The sequence below is a fragment of the Chiroxiphia lanceolata genome, chromosome 4 (genome assembly GCF_009829145.1).
Source record: "Chiroxiphia lanceolata isolate bChiLan1 chromosome 4, bChiLan1.pri, whole genome shotgun sequence".
Classification (NCBI taxonomy): Eukaryota; Metazoa; Chordata; class Aves; order Passeriformes; family Pipridae; genus Chiroxiphia; species Chiroxiphia lanceolata.
Window position 1 is genome coordinate 25609324 of NC_045640.1, and position 17307 is coordinate 25626630.

The following is a 17307-nucleotide window of genomic DNA, read 5'->3' on the forward strand; positions in this document are numbered from 1 at the left end:
TGGTAGCAGTGGGGCTACAGGGGTGGCTTCTGTGAGAGGCTGCCAGAAGCTTCCCCCATGTCTGACAGAGCCAATGCCATCCGGATCCAGGACGGACTTGACACTGGCCAAGGCTGAGCCCATCAACAATGGTAGTAAAGCCTCTGAGATAATGTATTTAAGAATGAAAAAAAAGTTATTGTGCAGAAGTTATGGCCAGAGAAGAGCAGAGTAAGAATATGGGAGAGAAACAACCAAAGTCAGTGCACGAGGGGGAGGAGGTGTTCCAGACGCTGGAGCAGAGATCCCCCTGCAGCCTGTGGAGAAGACCATGATCCCCCTGCAGCCTGTGGTGAAGCAGCTGTGTCCCTGCAGCCAATGGAGGTCCACAAGGGTGCAGAGATCCACCTGCAGCCCATGGAGAAGACCTGTGCCAGAGCAGGTGGATGCCAAAAGAAGGCTGTGACCCTGTAGGAAGTCCACACTGGAGTAGGCTCCTGGCAGGACCTGCGGTCCCATCAAGAGAGGAGCCCACACAGGTCTCCTGGTGGACTTGTGACTCTGTGGGGCACCCACGCTGAGCAGCCTCTTCCTGAAGGACTGTACCCTGTGGAAAGGGACTTACGCTGGAGCAGTTTGTGAAGAACTGCAGCCTGTGAGAAGGACTCAGGCTGGAGAAGTTTGTGGAGGACTGTCTCCCCTGGGAGGTACCCCATGTTGGAGCAGGGGAAGGACTCCTCTCCCTGAGGAGGAAGTAGTGGCAGAAACATGTGATGGACTGTCTCCTTGAGCTGGGGGGCAAGGAGGTAGAGAATCAGGAATAAAATTAAGCCCAGGAGGGAGGGCGGTGTGGGCAGGGGGGGGGGGGAGGAAGAAGCTTTTAAGATTTGTTTTACTTCTTATTATCCTGCTCTGATTTTGATTAGTACTAATTTCAACTAGTTTCCTCATGTTGAGTCTGTTTTGCCCAGGACAGTCACTGGTGAGTGATCTCTCCCTGTCCTTATTTCAGCCCATGAGTCTTTTAATGTATTTTCTCACCCCTGTCCAGTTTCAGAGGGGAGTGATAGAGTGGCTTTGGTGGGTACCTGGTGTCCAGCCAAGGTCAAAGCACCACAGGAGGACAAGTGAAGCTGCTTGAGACTGTGCAACAACAGAATTCCAGATGGCCTATCTATTTTTGAAAGGCACCTTAACTGAAGATTTAAAGAAGTATTCTGGAAAGAGTTTTTAATCCTACCTTCTTCAATGACTAAAGCCAGAAGTTCTCAGAATTATTCTGTAAACGTTAGTCTAGTCTCTCCTTCACAGAATGAGTTAAAATCTGTCTCACAAGTATAAATAGTGGGAGTAAAGGACTTTGCTCATGGAGGAAGGAAAAAAAATAATTTTCTAACCAAATAAATATTTAACGGTTATTTGGTTTTAAAATAGATTCCACTTGAGATGAAGTCAGTAGCTTCCAATCTTCTTTTAGCAGAGTCCTTGTTTAATAGAAAATTGGCAGTATTCTGCACTTGACTGGGTTCTGTGGAGTCTTTGGTTCTAGTTCACACTTTAAAAATATGCTTGTACTTCATTAATAAAAAACTATTTGACTAGAAACAGTCTATATAATAAACACAACAGTCACTGTTTTGTCACTCTACTGTCACTTCTATATAAAGTAAACACACTTCTGAATTGTAACACCACATTTCTAAGATTTCATCTTCAGAAGTAAGTACCTTCAGAAGCTTTCAAAAGCATCCAGAAGGCAAGAATAGGTCAACACAGAATTATGCAGGAAAATTTCTCCAATATTATAAATGAAAAACATGAAAACTATTTAAAAATATTGCTATTAAATACTTACAATATCCTCTATTATCTCCTTCACTGCAGCTACAGCTAAAATAAATAAAAGAGGAACCAATGTTGTGTAGCGGCCTGTTGGTGATACATCTGGTATTTGCTATTAAAAACAAAAGAGAAAGAAAAAAATTTTTTGCACTGCTGGCTGAAAACACATTTTTAATACAAGAAGCAGCACTTTCTGAGCAAATAACGACAAGAGAATTCACTTTTAGACATGGTGCTGATTATTTCCAAGGGAAGTTTACCGTCTTCAATTCAAAAGCAGCTGATACAATAGAAGAACATTTGAATTTTAAATAGTACAGTGTTCAATGGCGCTATTTCCAGAGGTTTTAGTGTTTGCAGATAATTCACCTTCCTTTTCTGTGTTTCAAATTAAATGAAAATAGTTATTTACAAAACACAACTAATTTTGTCAGTTTAGATTTTTGTTAGAGTGGATGCTAGTCCAAAGTATATTTGCTTCTTTACAGTTTTAATATCTTATGACATATTTTGTATCATAATAGATATTAACTGACAAATTTCAAGTAGCTGCTTTCTGCCAGTCTACTGTAAAAAACCCATTTTTGCTATGAAGGTATGGTCACAGATGATGCAAGCGACTGTATACTTTAAATGATGAGACAATACAGCTACTTATATGATATACATGGATGCTTACCTATAATTATTTTTATACTGACTAGAGTTCTTAATGGCAACATGGATAGTTGAATGGATTGCTGTCTTAACAGACTCATAATGGGTAATGCAGTGTGATGACAATGAGAACCCTGCAAGAAGAGTTCACTAACTAGTGGTGCCTCAATGCAGTTAGAAGACATACTCAATTTACCATAAAATGGCCTGAAAAACAGCCAATGTTATTTATGAATTATTATAAATTTCTTTTTGCTACCACCACATTGTATTTCTGAAAGAAAACAGGATGTTATACATACATAGCATATGTATGTATGCTCCAGACCACATTTTTCAAGGAATTAAGTGGAAATGGGGCAGGAAGTTACTGTTGGGCAAGTGCCTATGTGTTGGCTACAAAGGAAAGGGATCTATCACTTCTTTAGCTATTCCTATCTCTTCATTCCTCCCTATATGTATGTCAAAACTCCCATTCCAATTGCATGTTATTTTCCATGCAAAATATTAAAGCAAAAGGGTCACCAGCCTGTACTCTGATTCCATCACCCCATATCCCCTTCTCCTGACACTGCGGTTTCACTGATAGCCTGACACGAGAAAGTGGGCTTGAAAGTCCTAACACTCCAGTTCCTAACACTCCCAACAGCTACCTGCCAGCCTCTCACCCAGTCATGCCAAGTCTCAAACAGCTTCTGAAACCTCATATTTTGCATCATTAGCTTGAGGTGCACAGTGGCACCACAAGGAACCATGCTGGACCACTGGATTAGCCTGAGATGCCAGATGGGGTTAGCAGATGTTTATTTAGAAGCCACAGGCTTACAGGCAGAAAAATTAGTGAAAACCTGAAACTTCTTCCCCCCTAGAAAACAGTGTAAGCTACTGGTGCAGATGTATCTTAAGAAACTGCCCCAAGCACTGAAAGCAGAAGCAACTTTCACTTACAGAAACATCTGAAGTGAGGTAGTTTACGTGTCATTTTTCAATAATATTTTTTTGATACATCGATCCCTAACACAATGACCTTCACAACCAACAAACCAACACATTCTAAAAAATGCATTAGAAATTATGCAGAAAATGTGTTTTTATCAAACATGTCTGAAATGCAGAATTAGTCAATGGTAATTATGAGTGCACCTGACCACAGTTAAATTTTCATTCATTATCAACTAATGCATCCGAAGAATAGTATAGAAAAAACCACAATCCACTTCATCAACTTGAACTAGTACAAAATTAAAATATTCTGATAGATGTGCAAAATGTTAGGTACTTCTTCAAAAAAGTCCCAGTAAGCTGGATCAGGCATTGCACTTTACAAACACGCTTAATGAAGCTACAGTGGTGGTACAGAAAAGACTGTGTACATCCCTACTAACTAGTACACTGACCAGCTGGTATATGGGAAATAGCTGCTACAGTACTGGACTCCACAAATGGGTTTCTTTGCCCAGCCTCAATTTCAATCCTTATCTCTAAGAATAAATGATCACCTCTCAGCTGCAATTCCTGTCCCTCAAAACAGCCTACAGGATTAAAATTCATAAAGTTCAGGTTTTTAGGCAGTACCCTCCATCAGAAGAAATGCCAACTACAGGTAGCGGTTTTCTGTGTATGCCAGATATTTTTAAATAGAATTTTCCTGTTACAACAGTCTTTTTCACCTGATAGTATTTCGGCTACACTTAACCTGTTTTACAGAAAAATCTTTGTGTGCATTTTTTTATCTCCAAGGAGTAAATAAACCATAAACCCAAACATTTATTAAAGGTACATCTATACAATACAGCTATTCTGAGAGGCCAGCTAGCTCAGAAAGAATGGTACAGGAATCTCAGTATCTCTCTAAAACATTGTCTATGGTATAAATGCTCTCTTAGGAAGTTTAAAACATTAGACACTTATTGTTGATCTTACCTGAAGTAATGCAATAAAAAGAAAAAATGCATTAGCAGCTCTTCTGAACTGGGAATAAAGGAACCTTGGCAGGAATGTGATTATGTTGTACTTTGCAGTGCTGAGAGAAAGAGACAAAAACACATGCTTTTATTACAGTACAAAAATTTCTTCAAATGTACTCTTTTCCTATCAGTTACACAAGCTTTCAAATGAAACAGAAGATTCTGTGATTCCTGTGCTAGTACACACATTTGTTTTGGCTAAAGTGAAACTAAATGACTTCCACAGTGACATCCTGCAGATGTCCATGAACTGGCTCACCCAGGGTAGCTCCTGCCACCCACAGAGACTGTCACGAGCTGCCCTGTTGAGGCAAGAAGGTCTCTCCTCATCTCAGCCTGCTCCATGGGAAGCAGTCAAGCTCTGCTGCCCTTCAGTTACAGGCAAAAAGGAGAGGAAAAAAAATAAAGGTTTGTTAGGAGTCAAGCAATTACATTGCCCCCACTAAGGGTGCTGGCAGGGCAGGCACCTACCTACCTCATCAGGACAAGGACCCTACCCTGAGGGTTATGGCTGGCAACTGCACAGTGGCTCCAGATCAGACAAAATTGTTGGGGAAAGAGGTGTAACAAGCATAACGAGGAGGGTGCAAAGTTGGGATTGAGGAGATGTGGAGTTTCTGTGCTGGGTATGAGTTTGCATGATTCAATGCAAAAAACCTAATAACAGGATCAACTAACTTGAAATGGTGCATTTAAGAAATAATTTAAGTTAAAAAATCAGTTAAAATACATAACTTGTACCCTTCACTGAATGGAAAGTTTGCTTTTTTATTTTAAACTGACAAATATTGGATATTAAGTGTGGTTTAGCTAGCCTGGAAGAAGAGAATATAATTTATCCTAGGGTAACAATCTTTGCTAAGTCATCATCACAAAATGCTTGAGTTCCCAGGTCTTTTTCAGCCTTACATCTCTTTAAGAACAGAATGCCACGGTCTAAGGTCCTAAACCAACAAATGTGAAAGTAACATGCCAAAAACTTATGAGTAAAAAACTTGTAAGAATATTTTACCTCCTTTATAAGTCAGTAATATTTAGTTTAACTTTGCATAAAACAGTCAATTTAAAGAGGGAACGAATGTATCCTGCAAAACAGTTCAACACAGTCAAGTAACAAAGCAAAAGACAGAAAAGACAAGTTGTATACAGCACCAAACAGCTTTATAAAGTTTCTCAAGGTCATGGAAAATCCCACCACATTATTCTCCACGTCTACAAAATTTCTGCACATTATCAAAGGTACCTTCAGAAAACACACCTACTTGGGACACAGATAGTTTTGCCATTCATTTCCTTTGAATTTTAACAACAGAACCGAGGATGTTATCAGATCTGAACTTATATTACTTACGAGTATTTAGTGTATGACTTAAAATTCATCAAAAGCAAACAAAAAACCACAACATAAACCATCAGCAGAGCCCCTAAAGCCGAACTTTAAATTCAAAACTAGTTTCATAAGCAACCACAGCATCTTTGTAACTGGCTGACTGAAAAAGACAAGCGTTTCCAAAGCACAAACAATGCTGTGTTTAAGTGCAGTACATTTGCATTGGAATTCAGCTACCATAATATGTTCAAAGATGAACTGAACAGAAACCAGAAGAAACAAACCGTCCTCCAGAGACATGCTGATGGTGCAGCTGTAAAACATCCGTACCTCCCCCAGCACATTCTTAAAAACTCAGAAAGTCAGTCTTGTAAGTGAAACAGCTCTACTTATCTCCTCATTTCACTTTATTCTCCCTGTCAGAGTCTAAGATTGTAATTAGTGGTCAGAGGAAATGATAGAAGTGGAATAAACAGAATCTTTTTGGTTTTGTTATGAAACATACAGTGTTCTAGTGTTTTTTTTAATACCTGACATGATTATTGCAGAATTTGGTTAGCTGGGGCTGATTGATGAATATAGTTCTCACTTCCTCTTGATCAGCTAGGGAAGTTTTTTCTGAAACATCCTCTGTCTTCTCATAGCCTGTAAAAACACAGCATGATTTTACATATAAAGAAATTTAAATACACGAGATTCAAGGCAGTTCAGGACACAAAAAAGACATCTATTGCAAATGTGAACTCAATGTATTTGCATTTCTCACAAGTAACAACCTCTGAAAAAAAATAAAAGTTCTTCCAAATATAGTCAAGAGGCTTAGTAAAAATCTACACCCTCCACCCCTGCAATCCCTACCTTGCAAAGATAACTGAGAGTGGCCTAATAGTGAGACCTGCCAGCTCTGTCTCATGAGAGAGGGCACATCCCTCCGCTCACGACTGCATCTTCTCAAATCCCATGGACTCATGTACTGCCAGCTTGTTTAAGTGTTCCTTAACCTGGTCCTCCTCCACCAAGATAAGCCTTTCTTGTTTCAGACTTTTCAATTGATATCAGGAACCTGTGGATCCTGAAGGCTGATCTTATCAATAGGTGAGAAGACTGTGTACTGCATCCTCTTCTGTGTCCTTTGTCTCCAGGTTTCTTCTCTTGCCACATTCAGCCTGCAGGCCCACGTTTCCCACAGACATCATCTCCTGCTGTTACATCTGAACAAGAAGGGCTTCTACAAGCCACTCACCAGATTAAACCCCAGGTAGGCTTTGACTTTGCTAGCTAAACCCATCCTCCCTACTCCTCTACAGTCATCTGTCCCTGTTTTCACCTCTTGTATGTTCCCTTTTTATGCTTGAGTTTTGTCAGGGACTCCTTGCTAATTCATAGAATCATAGAATGGTTTGGGTTGGAAGGGACCTTAAAGATCACGTAGTTCCAACTCTCCTGCCATGGGCAGGGAACCTTCCAGTAGATCAGGTTACTCAGAGCCCTATCCAACCTGGTCGGGAACACTTCCAGAGATAGGGAGTCCACAACTTCTCTGGGCATGGGTTCAGTGCCTTACCACCATTATAGTAAAGAATTTCTTCCTCACATCTAATCTAAACCTACCTTCCTTCAGTTTAAGACCTTGTTGAAATTTATGAGGTCCACACAGGCCCACCTCCCAAGCCTGTTAAGATCCCTTTGGATTGCAACCCTTCCCTCCAGCATGTCAATCACACCACTCAGGTTGGTGTAGTGGGCAAACTTGCTGAGGGGGCACTGAATCCCACTGTCTATGTCACTGATAAAGATGTTAAAAAGTGTCAGTCCCGATACCAACCTGAGGAATACCACTTGTCACTGCTTTCCACTGAGCTATTGACTGCAACTCCTAAGGGAGCAACCATCTACCCAATTTTTTTATCCACAAAGAGGTCGATTCATCAAATCCATATCTCTTCAGTTTAGAGACAAGGCTGTTGTGTGGGACAGTATCAAATGCCTTGCTTCATGCAGTCCTACTGCCACCTCTGCTTGATTTCTTGCTCATTGTGATGGATCAGTCTAGAGCTGGAAGGACATGATTCCTGGAAGTTATGGCCTCTAAATTGGGTGATGTCATTGGTTAATGAGATACCATTCCTTTACTTGCTACAAATTTTCCTCATGACATTACCCAGCTTATTCCCAGAGAAGTGACATCACTATATTAATTTTGTGTGTGCCTAACTTGAAATAGTATTATTAGACTCACTGACATTCCCAGCACTTGCCTCCACTAGCCAGTGAAAGCTGAGCTTTGTGCATATTCTTCTACAGATGCTGAGGAATCTTGTGCCAACCTGCATCCCAACTTTCATCTGTAAAGGAGGATAGCAAAGTATTCTTCTGTCTCAAGGCTTTTCACTAATGTTTTATCAACGACTCAGCCATCACACTGAAGATAACAGCCGTAAGCAGTCTATTCAGGTTGGAGCTTGTACAGTAAAACCAGGTATGGCATAAACCAATCACCGTAAAGTTTTAATGTGATACCAATAATCTGTGTGTGTAATAGCTGATTATTAAATAAACACTGTTCATTCTGTATGCCAAATGAGTAAAAGACACGGGAAAAAACCCTCTGTTATAATGCAACTGAATACATTAGAATGTATAGCATGTCAAGGATAACTGAGGCTGTACCGGAAAAATTCAAGCCTATTTCTAGCCCGTTCTATAAATCTTACAAAGAGGTTATGCAAAATCCAAGTTGTCCTCCAGTTCACTGGCCCACTACATTGCCTTTTACCTGTTATACCCAGAACATACATTTCAAACACTAACTTGCAAGATCAAGTCTCCACACATTGTGCAAAGGCTCAGAAAAACTTCTAATTTCATGCCATTTGCCATTCAGAACACACAGAGTATATTATGAGAGAGGAAATCCACACTACTACATTCACCCACTGCAATTTCTCTATTTTTTTCCTTTCAATTCACCCAATGAAAGGCACACATCCAACACACTTCTATTCAAATTTTAGTATATATATCTCAAGAAGTTTCTTCAGAAGAAGGGCAGCCAGCCTAACAGACTGGCCCACCTGAACAGGTGCCCACACAACGCTCCTCGACTCAAGGAACCACACAGGTGCATGTAGCAGATCATTTCCTGTCCTTGTCATTACCTCTCCTCAGAGTGACAATCATCATACAACTGGCTACACACAACCGCCAGTACACAGTTCCATAAATAAATATCCCTGTAAGAGAAATCCATACAGGTACACCTTTAAGACAACTTGGTTTCTAGTTGAATGAAAGTGAGCATAACTTCATTCTGAGTACAGGACGCTCATTGTCCAGTTGCTCCATGAGGGAGCAAACACGAGACATAGCTCCTGTGAGAATACTTAGGTGGAAAAGTTGGAAACTATTGTGTCTAAAGTACCAATGTAACCTGATCAAGCCCAGGAAATAAGGAGAGTTTGCGCATTCGTAGAATGTACAACTTTAATTTTAAAGCATTCATTTAAAAACTGATGCCAGCATAGGCCTTGAAAACTGGCAGAAATAGAGTTAAACCAAATGTTAGCAGGCATTAAACACTATCTACTACCTGTTGGTTAAAAAGACTGCCAAACTATAGACATGTATTTTCATATCTCTGTATTACGGCATTTATTTTTTCTTTAATCAATATGACAGCAAAAAGGTGCTGAGGAACTTCATAAACATTCACTATCTCCCCTCCTACTGCCTTGAATTAATTTTTTTCAATTTTCATCTAAAAAGCAATCTTAGGAGTTAAGTTCTGAGCCTCATGCTTAGCCTTCTATACTCTGTAGCTTCAGCAAAACCAGCTCTCCTGCCCTAGGCGTTATGCTACCTTGAAAGTTTTCAAGGTTACACATATCCCATCACCTCCCTACCTACTCTTTAGAATATATTCACTAGAGTACCCACAGACTTGACTGACACACAAAGCTCAGTATCTAGAAGATGACATTTTCTTCCCTGTTTGTGTGAAAGCACCCAAAGGAGGACCACAAAGATAGTGAAGGGTCTAGAGGGGAAGCCATACAAGGAGTGGCTGAGGTCACTTGGTCTGTACAGACTGGAAAAGAAGAGACTGAGGGGAGACCTCAATGCAGTCTATAACTTCCTTGTGAGGGGCAGGCACTGATCTCTTCTGTCTGCTGATCAGTGATAGGACCTGAGGGAACAGCACGAAGCTGAGTCAGGGTAAGTTTAGGTTGGGTATGAGGAAAAAGTTCTTCACTCAGATGGTGGTTGGGCACTGGAAGAGGCTCCCCAGGGAAATGGTCACAGTACCAAGCCTGACAGAGTTCAAGAAGTATTTGGACAATGCTCCTCAGACACATGGTGTGATTGTTGGGGTTGTCCTATATTGGGCCAGGAGTTGGACTTTGATGATCCTTGTGGGTCCCTTCCAACCCTTCCAATGCAAAGTATACTATGATTCTACGAATTTGTATGAACTCCGCCTATTAATCAAATAAGCAGAAGCAGGCCTGTCATAAAAATATTGCCTACAAGTAACCACAGGGAAAAATAAAAGCATACTCATAATTGAAAATGGAAAGGAAATTTCATCAGATCATCCCTTGGTGCAAGTGGCTACACTTCTCATAAAGGTGCATTTGAAAAGGATGCATTTAACACACAGGAAGAATTAAAAAGAGTTGGTTGCCCTTCTGTAATCCACTAAAAGGTTCCAAGCCAATAGAAGAGCATTACCCAAATGTTCAGAAAGTTGACAAAATAAACCCCTCAATTACAGAATCAAGACGGGAAGAATAAAAAGACCAAAACACATGTACAGACAACAGCAAAGCATCAGTCATTACAAAATTCTGAGTATGAAAAATCTGTGTGAAGAACGAAAGTAATATCTCAAGATGAAGCAGTCATTCTAATCTCTTAGAAAAAAGTGTAGTTATTACTACACAGTTATTACTAGAGATATTAAACTGATGTCAACCTAACTTGCTTCTTGCCTGTTCGTCGCACTAAGCTGTAAGAAAAGCATTGTTCCAAGGCTTAAAATCAAAAGTAGCATCACTCATTTTGGCCTGAAAGCTGCAACAATTTAAGGTCACAACAAATTCTGAAGTAACTCTTAGTAATAATTTTTAAGTCTTATAACTAGCAAAACAGCAATTATCACAGATCAGATAGGAACTGTGATGCTGTACTAGTAAGATCTGCCATTCAGAAAGAAGAACAAATATATTCCAAGACACTTAATCCTCTGCTGTGGCTTGCAGCAGTTAGCATTCAATCAGATTTAAGCTGTTACTTAACACACAGCTGAATTATCAAAAAGATTCTATGACATATGTTCTTAGGTGCCCCCACTGACAGAAAAGCATCTAACTTGAAAAAAGTTGCGAGACAGAACTTTAAAAAGAATAGGAAACGCAAAGACATCATACTACTCTGACAATTTATTATGCAGAAATGTGAAGTTTCAAAACTAATTCCCTCTTAATATTCAGAATCAGACCTTCTGCTCATGTATTTGATTATTTTATTATTTTATGTCCCTACAGGGCCAAAACCAATTAAAAATGTGCTTTAGTATCAAAGGATTTCAACTATTACCCTAATCAAGAAGTTCATTTACAAAGCTGTTGCATAATGTAGAATGACCATACATAATATTTTGTTCTGCAGTCTGAAAGCTATTTGCTAGCAGGACACAGAATTTGGAAATTATTGATGGATAAGCACAAACCACCACAAATTTAATTCAGTCATTCAATAAATAACTGAGGTTTGTTTTGGTTAAGAATTTCCTTCAATCTGTTCAATATTAAAGAATGGAGGTAAATCATATGAAAGGGTGGGAAAAGGTAAGAAAAAAATTTGAAACAGAATTGTTGTCAATTCTGAAAATATGGAGACTGGGTAATTATTTCCCAGGGTACAAGCTGTACCTGAAAAAATATTCAGAGCAAAATGTGTATTTTGCATAGAATACATGTTTTCAGTTTTGCCAGCGAAAGAAATCTTCAACAACAAAGTCCAAATAAATAAGTAACCAGTGAAACAAACAAACAAAGAAAATCCCCCACAACAACTTGAGCTTCTTCCAACAAGAGAGCCTATTGAAGACCATATTTTGTTTCCAAGAATAAATTTGGAAGAAGAAACTCTCTTCCAACACACAGTATTTGCAGGGTTTCTTCCTAGGCCAGTTTTGATTAAAAGTTTCTAAATTAATAAAACCACGACAGTAATTCTAAAGAGTAAACACTGTCCAAATTTTTTCCATATCTCATTTTCTTTTTTAGGTAGGATAGTTTAACACTTTCAGCTTTCATTCCTTAAAGCAGTCTAATTTTCATTACAAGAAATGGACAAAAGTACATACAGATAGACTGTAATACGGAAATAAAGGGGGAGGGGGAAAAGAAAACCCTCACCCAAATAACCAGAACAATTTTAACTCACTAATTAAACTAAGTGCTGTGGCTTAACCTGGCAGTCAGCTAAACACCACACAGCCACTCACTCACCTACCCCCAGTGATGGGGCGGATAATCAGAAAAAAGATAAAACTTGTGAACTGAGATAAAGACAGATTAATAGGATGGGAAAATAATAATAGCAATAAAAAAAATCCATAAAATGAGATGCACAATTGCTCACCTCCAGCTGACCGATGCCCAGCCGACTGCTGCCAGCCCCCGGCTAACTCTCCCCCACTTTTATTGTTCAGCATAGTGCAAAATGTATGGGATATCCCTTTGGTCAGTTGGGGTCAGCTGTCCCAGCTGTGTCTCCTCTCAAATTTTTGTGAACTCCCAGCCTCCTCCCTGGCAGGGCAGTACAAGATGCTGACAAGTCCTTGATGTAGTGTAAGCACTGTTCAGCAACGACTAAAACATCAGTGTGTTATCAACATTATTCTCATCCTAAATCCAAAACATAGCACTCTACTAGCTACTAGGAAGAAAATTAACTCTATCTCAGCCAAAATCAGGACAGTCAGTTTGCTAGCTCCTATTCCCGAAAATGTGGCACAGTTCCAGGAGGAAAAAAGAAGATGCCTTTGGAGTTATTTGTTGTAATACCGTGACAGACCTTCAGTGACAAAACAGGCAATCGGAACCAGACCCATCAGTCTGTCCTTCTGAGGAGTCAGAGCACAGAAAGGAATTTAAATGACCTGCTTGAGCCTGCTGATACCGCTGAGATGGCTAAGCCTATTCTAGAAAAAAACAGATCAAGTTTTTTCCCTGTTGTGGAACATAGGGATCTCAACATAGTCTGTAAAACAGACTTGGCAGAAAAAAATCAGACACAAGTGACTATAATGAGTACTACATCTAGTAAAATGCTATATACTCCTCAAGACCATGCACAGAAATACCTAAGGATATATTAGGTACTACAAAAACAGATAGTCTTATGAAGACAATCTGATGACTAGTACAGAATTTCAAAACACATTCCTTCATTCCTTCTTCATGTGCAAGTCATCTCATCTTGCACAAGTTCAGGTTCACCTTGTTTTCATACAAGCCTTTACCTTCACTAACATGAAGAACGAGTTATTACCTACTGTTTTTGGTAGACAGCAGCATGGCATCTCAAATCTCTACCCTTTCTAAATGACCTAATATAGTTCACTGAGCTTCAACAACACACAGAGCAAAAGGATTAATGCTTCAATCTTCAGAGAAACCTAATAAGAACTGCCAAGAACAATTCCACTCTCCCAGAACCTCTCAAAAGAAAAAAAAAATGCTTTGAATTACTCCATTTCATATTATTTAATAGATGCACATATTAACTGTGAAGCTATATATAGCTAAAATACCCACAGTCAGTTACTGTATTTAATAAAGCTTGATGTAGGCCACACTACTCAAAGATTCCCCATGTGTTTTGCAATTGCAGAATACATGACACCAATTTCCTAAATTTGTTTAAGAGGGCCAGATCTTCTGTGCCTTGACTAAGACTTTATTGATACACATACCACTTTGGAACGGTAGCATTTCCTAGGCTAATGGTGTGCAGCAGGTGTTCTTTGCAACAGGGATAACGGACACAAAAATCTATTAAAACAAGATTCTAAGCGTGCCTGGTTCTCTTTTATCAGCCATGAAGAACCTGCAGAGGTTTGGAAGAACGGCTCACAATCCGTAGTTCCTTTTTATTCCAATTACTTTCTCTATGCAGGTAACATGCCTTAGAGACCTTAGAACACCTACCATTTATATTTTGCAATCATTTACAGACTGCAGTGTCAATTCTTCTGTGCAACTGTTGACCAATTCTTTGGAATGATATATGGGCACATCGTTCTGTCAGTTTTGACTTGATTTCTTTCATCTGAGCATAACAGTTGACTTTTACTAATAAAAGTAATACTATGTCTTCATGTGACAACGAGATTAGTTCTGAGATGACGTCAAGACAGTCCAGCCTAATAAGATAGTTCATGATCCATGGAAAAGGTCTCTGAAACAGAAACTAATTGCTGCAGTGACAGGAAAGAAAAATGAGGTTTTAATCTCAAAGATACAATACAAAAATTCTAGAATAAAGAAAGTAATATTAAGCTTGTCTGTCAGATCCCCACAAGTTTCGGGCTACTCTAAGGAGTGGTCCACACCATAACAGCACTCATGGAAGCTGTTGTTTGTGATTACAGTATTACCAGAGACTTCCAAAGAACACCGAGAGACACTGCCAGTAAAAACTCTGCACTGTAGGTACAACTTCGGTGGAGTTCTCTGAAAGCAGCCTTATCATTACTTTGCACAGTGCTTATCTAAGACACTTGCTTGATGGCCAGAGTTAGGGGTTTACAGTTCCTGTATGTCCCTATCAAATGCTAGGGATGAGACCCACATTGCAGAGTGCTGAAGTTCTCTTTTTAGAAAACAGTAACATTTACTTACAAAGAACTGTCTAGAAATGCCAACTACGTAGTCCAAATGTGTGGACTAACTAGACTTGGAAGCCATCTATCTCAAAAAGAAAAAAGGAAGAGACACATTGATGTTGGTTTCATTGTGAGTGATATATAAATAAACTAAATAAAAATAAACAAAATGAGCTAGTAAGTGTCACATTAATATAAGATTAAGAAAACAGTAACAGATTTCAAACTATTTTTCTTCAAGTAGTACCATGTATAGTAAAGTACAGTGTAAGTCTAACTCTACTGGTAGGATGGAAAACCCATCACATTATTTTGCAAAAGTTAAGTTTCTTAAAAGACATTTCATATCTATTTTCAGTCCCAAAGAAAGTATTTTTGAGAAGCCTCCTAAATTCTGTATTCAACTGTTTCACAGTCATTCAACCTTGAACAAATACACCGGACTATTTTTGTTCCTTTTACTGCAATTGCACATCTTAGTCAGCTACCTTTAGGGAACACCACATTTGCTCACAATAATCATTAAGAATCCTGTAATTAGATCATTTTAAAAAGAGTATCAATTTTTCCAATTTATTTATGCACTGTTCAGCTGGTAGTGAAAACCAACTGTCTGGAACAAGAACAAGTGGAAAAAAACTGAAATTAAGCACTGAAATTAAGCACTGAAAAATTGGACATTAAACTAGTCCCATTATATGCATTTACTAATCACTGTGAGTATAGCAGGATGGGTGCTCTGGTTGTAAACACATTTCAAAGGCATCCCTGGAAGGATGTACATTCTTCCTTTCTTCTTACAAAAATGCATTCTTCTATTTCTTTGCCAGCTAACATCTCCCAGGCAGAGGAAGAGCCAGACCTCCTACAAACCTACTTTTGGGGGAGGAAGGCATGTAACACAGTAAAACCAAAAAAGAACATCAAGCTAACAGCCTATTTGCAATCTATGTTTCTTCCTGCTTTTTCTAGCATTAAAAAAAAAATCCTTTGTTTGAAAAAAGATACAGGGAGAAAGTTTTTGCCTCCTCATACAGCCAAGCAAAGAAAAAAAAAAAATCAACCTGACATACGATTTAAGTGCAAGAACTTTCAGACTAGGGGATAAACCCTGCATACCTGCCTCAGGAAGTTATGCCATTACTGGGACACTGCTACTGTTACCTACAGCAATCAAAAATCACAGACTGCTGCGTTGTCCCAAGAGGCTGCTGCTATGGGGTCCGTGATTTCAAATTTTACTTTTGCGTGCAATAAATCTTATGGTAATTTCATTGCAGTGGTTCTTTTCACAAGGCAGCTGCTGACACGTCCTTATCTGAAGGCTGAGCAGTCCCACTCTCTCACTTAGGTACGAGACACCAGCCCGGTACGAAGCTTCCAGGTACACACCCTGTATCAGAAACCTTTATTTCTGATGATCAGTGCACAGGTACATCCTACACACAAAAGAGGGATTCCAGCTTATTCCCGGGCCGAGGACCCCAGGCCGTCAACCCCCGCTGCCGCTCGGGGCGGGCGGGCTGTGCAGCCCCGGGGAAAAGGAAACCACCGCTCGCCCCGAAACGCTGCAATCACCGAGGGGCAAAACGCTGCTCGGGGCTCACCGGGTATCGACATCGATTTATGGCATCGACAGCCATAAATACGAGAGCTCCCGGAGAACACGAACACCGACACCGTTCACGCCCCATCGCTGGGGTCGGTGCCCGCCGGGGGCGCACCGCGCGACCAGAGGCCGCGGTGCGGAGCCCGGCGGCGGCGGCACCACACCGGCTCCCACCGCCCCCTCCCGGCCAGGCAGCGCAGACCCCGCCGCGGCTCCGAGCCGAACGCTGGCCGGAACCCCCGACCCTTCCAGCGGGCGCGGAGAGGCGGGCGGCTCTTACCCTCTGCCCGGGAGCGGATCTCGGACACGGTTTTCTGCACCGCCGGCATCGTCGCCGGGCGAGGGGCGTTGGTGCGGACGTCTCCCTCCAAGAGCGCGCCCTGCACCTGCCGCGCTCCGGAGCGCGCCCTGCGCTCAGCGAGGTCCGGGGCGACTGCGACGAGTCCCGGCGGCGGCTCCTCCGGCAGCCCGAGGCGGCGGCTCCTGCAGCCCGAGGCTCCTGCAGCCCGAGGCGGCGGGCTCGCCCCGGCAGCGCCTCTCCCCGCTGGCGGCGCCGCTGCTCACTGACAGCCGCGGCGCCCGCGCTCCGCGCTCGCCGGCCCCCTCCGGAACCTACCAACTCCTCCCCCCCCGCCGCCTTCTTGTCCCGCGGCGCTCCGCCGCCATCTCCCCATTCCCCCGGGCTCGGGTTTGCCGGGTGGCTGCGCCTAAGCGGGCACCGGCACTACGGTGCTCTGTGTCCCGCTCACGGAGTGAGGCGAAGGGTTTCCGACGCGCCCCCCACCCCTTGCGCGCGGGGAATGGAACGCGCCAAACCCTGGGCCGCTGCCCGGCACTGGGGGCGGGTGGGGGAAGCCCCGGGGAAGGTCGGCCGGTGCCTCCGGCTGCGGGGGCGGGCGGGGACCCGTGACCGGGGGAGGGAGCAGCGGGGGCCGGGCGGAGCGAGGGGGGCCCCGCCAAGCGTGCGCAGCCCAGCGGCTCGGGCTGGGCAGGTCAGCGGGGCGGAGGGCAGCAGGCCCGGCGCGGA

General features: G+C 41.8%; 1 protein-coding gene across 4 annotated transcripts in view; it reads right to left on the reverse strand.

Moving 5' to 3' along the window:
- ATP8A1 (ATPase phospholipid transporting 8A1) overlaps nt 1-16831 on the reverse strand; it is a 115826-nt gene extending 98995 nt beyond the window's left edge. For 3 of the 4 annotated variants that reach the window (XM_032685086.1, XM_032685088.1, XM_032685087.1), the window contains exons 1-4: nt 16561-16831; nt 6306-6420; nt 4402-4501; nt 1835-1933 (exon numbers count right to left, since the gene is read on the reverse strand). In XM_032685086.1, the coding sequence (XP_032540977.1) occupies nt 1835-1933; nt 4402-4501; nt 6306-6420; nt 16561-16609 (363 nt within the window). In that variant the 5' untranslated portion in view covers nt 16610-16831. Of the gene's footprint in view, nt 1-1834; nt 1934-4401; nt 4502-6305; nt 6421-16560 lie in introns of those variants that run through there. The other variant, XM_032685089.1, reaches the window with a different exon arrangement.
- Between the last annotated feature and the right edge of the window lie 476 nt (nt 16832-17307).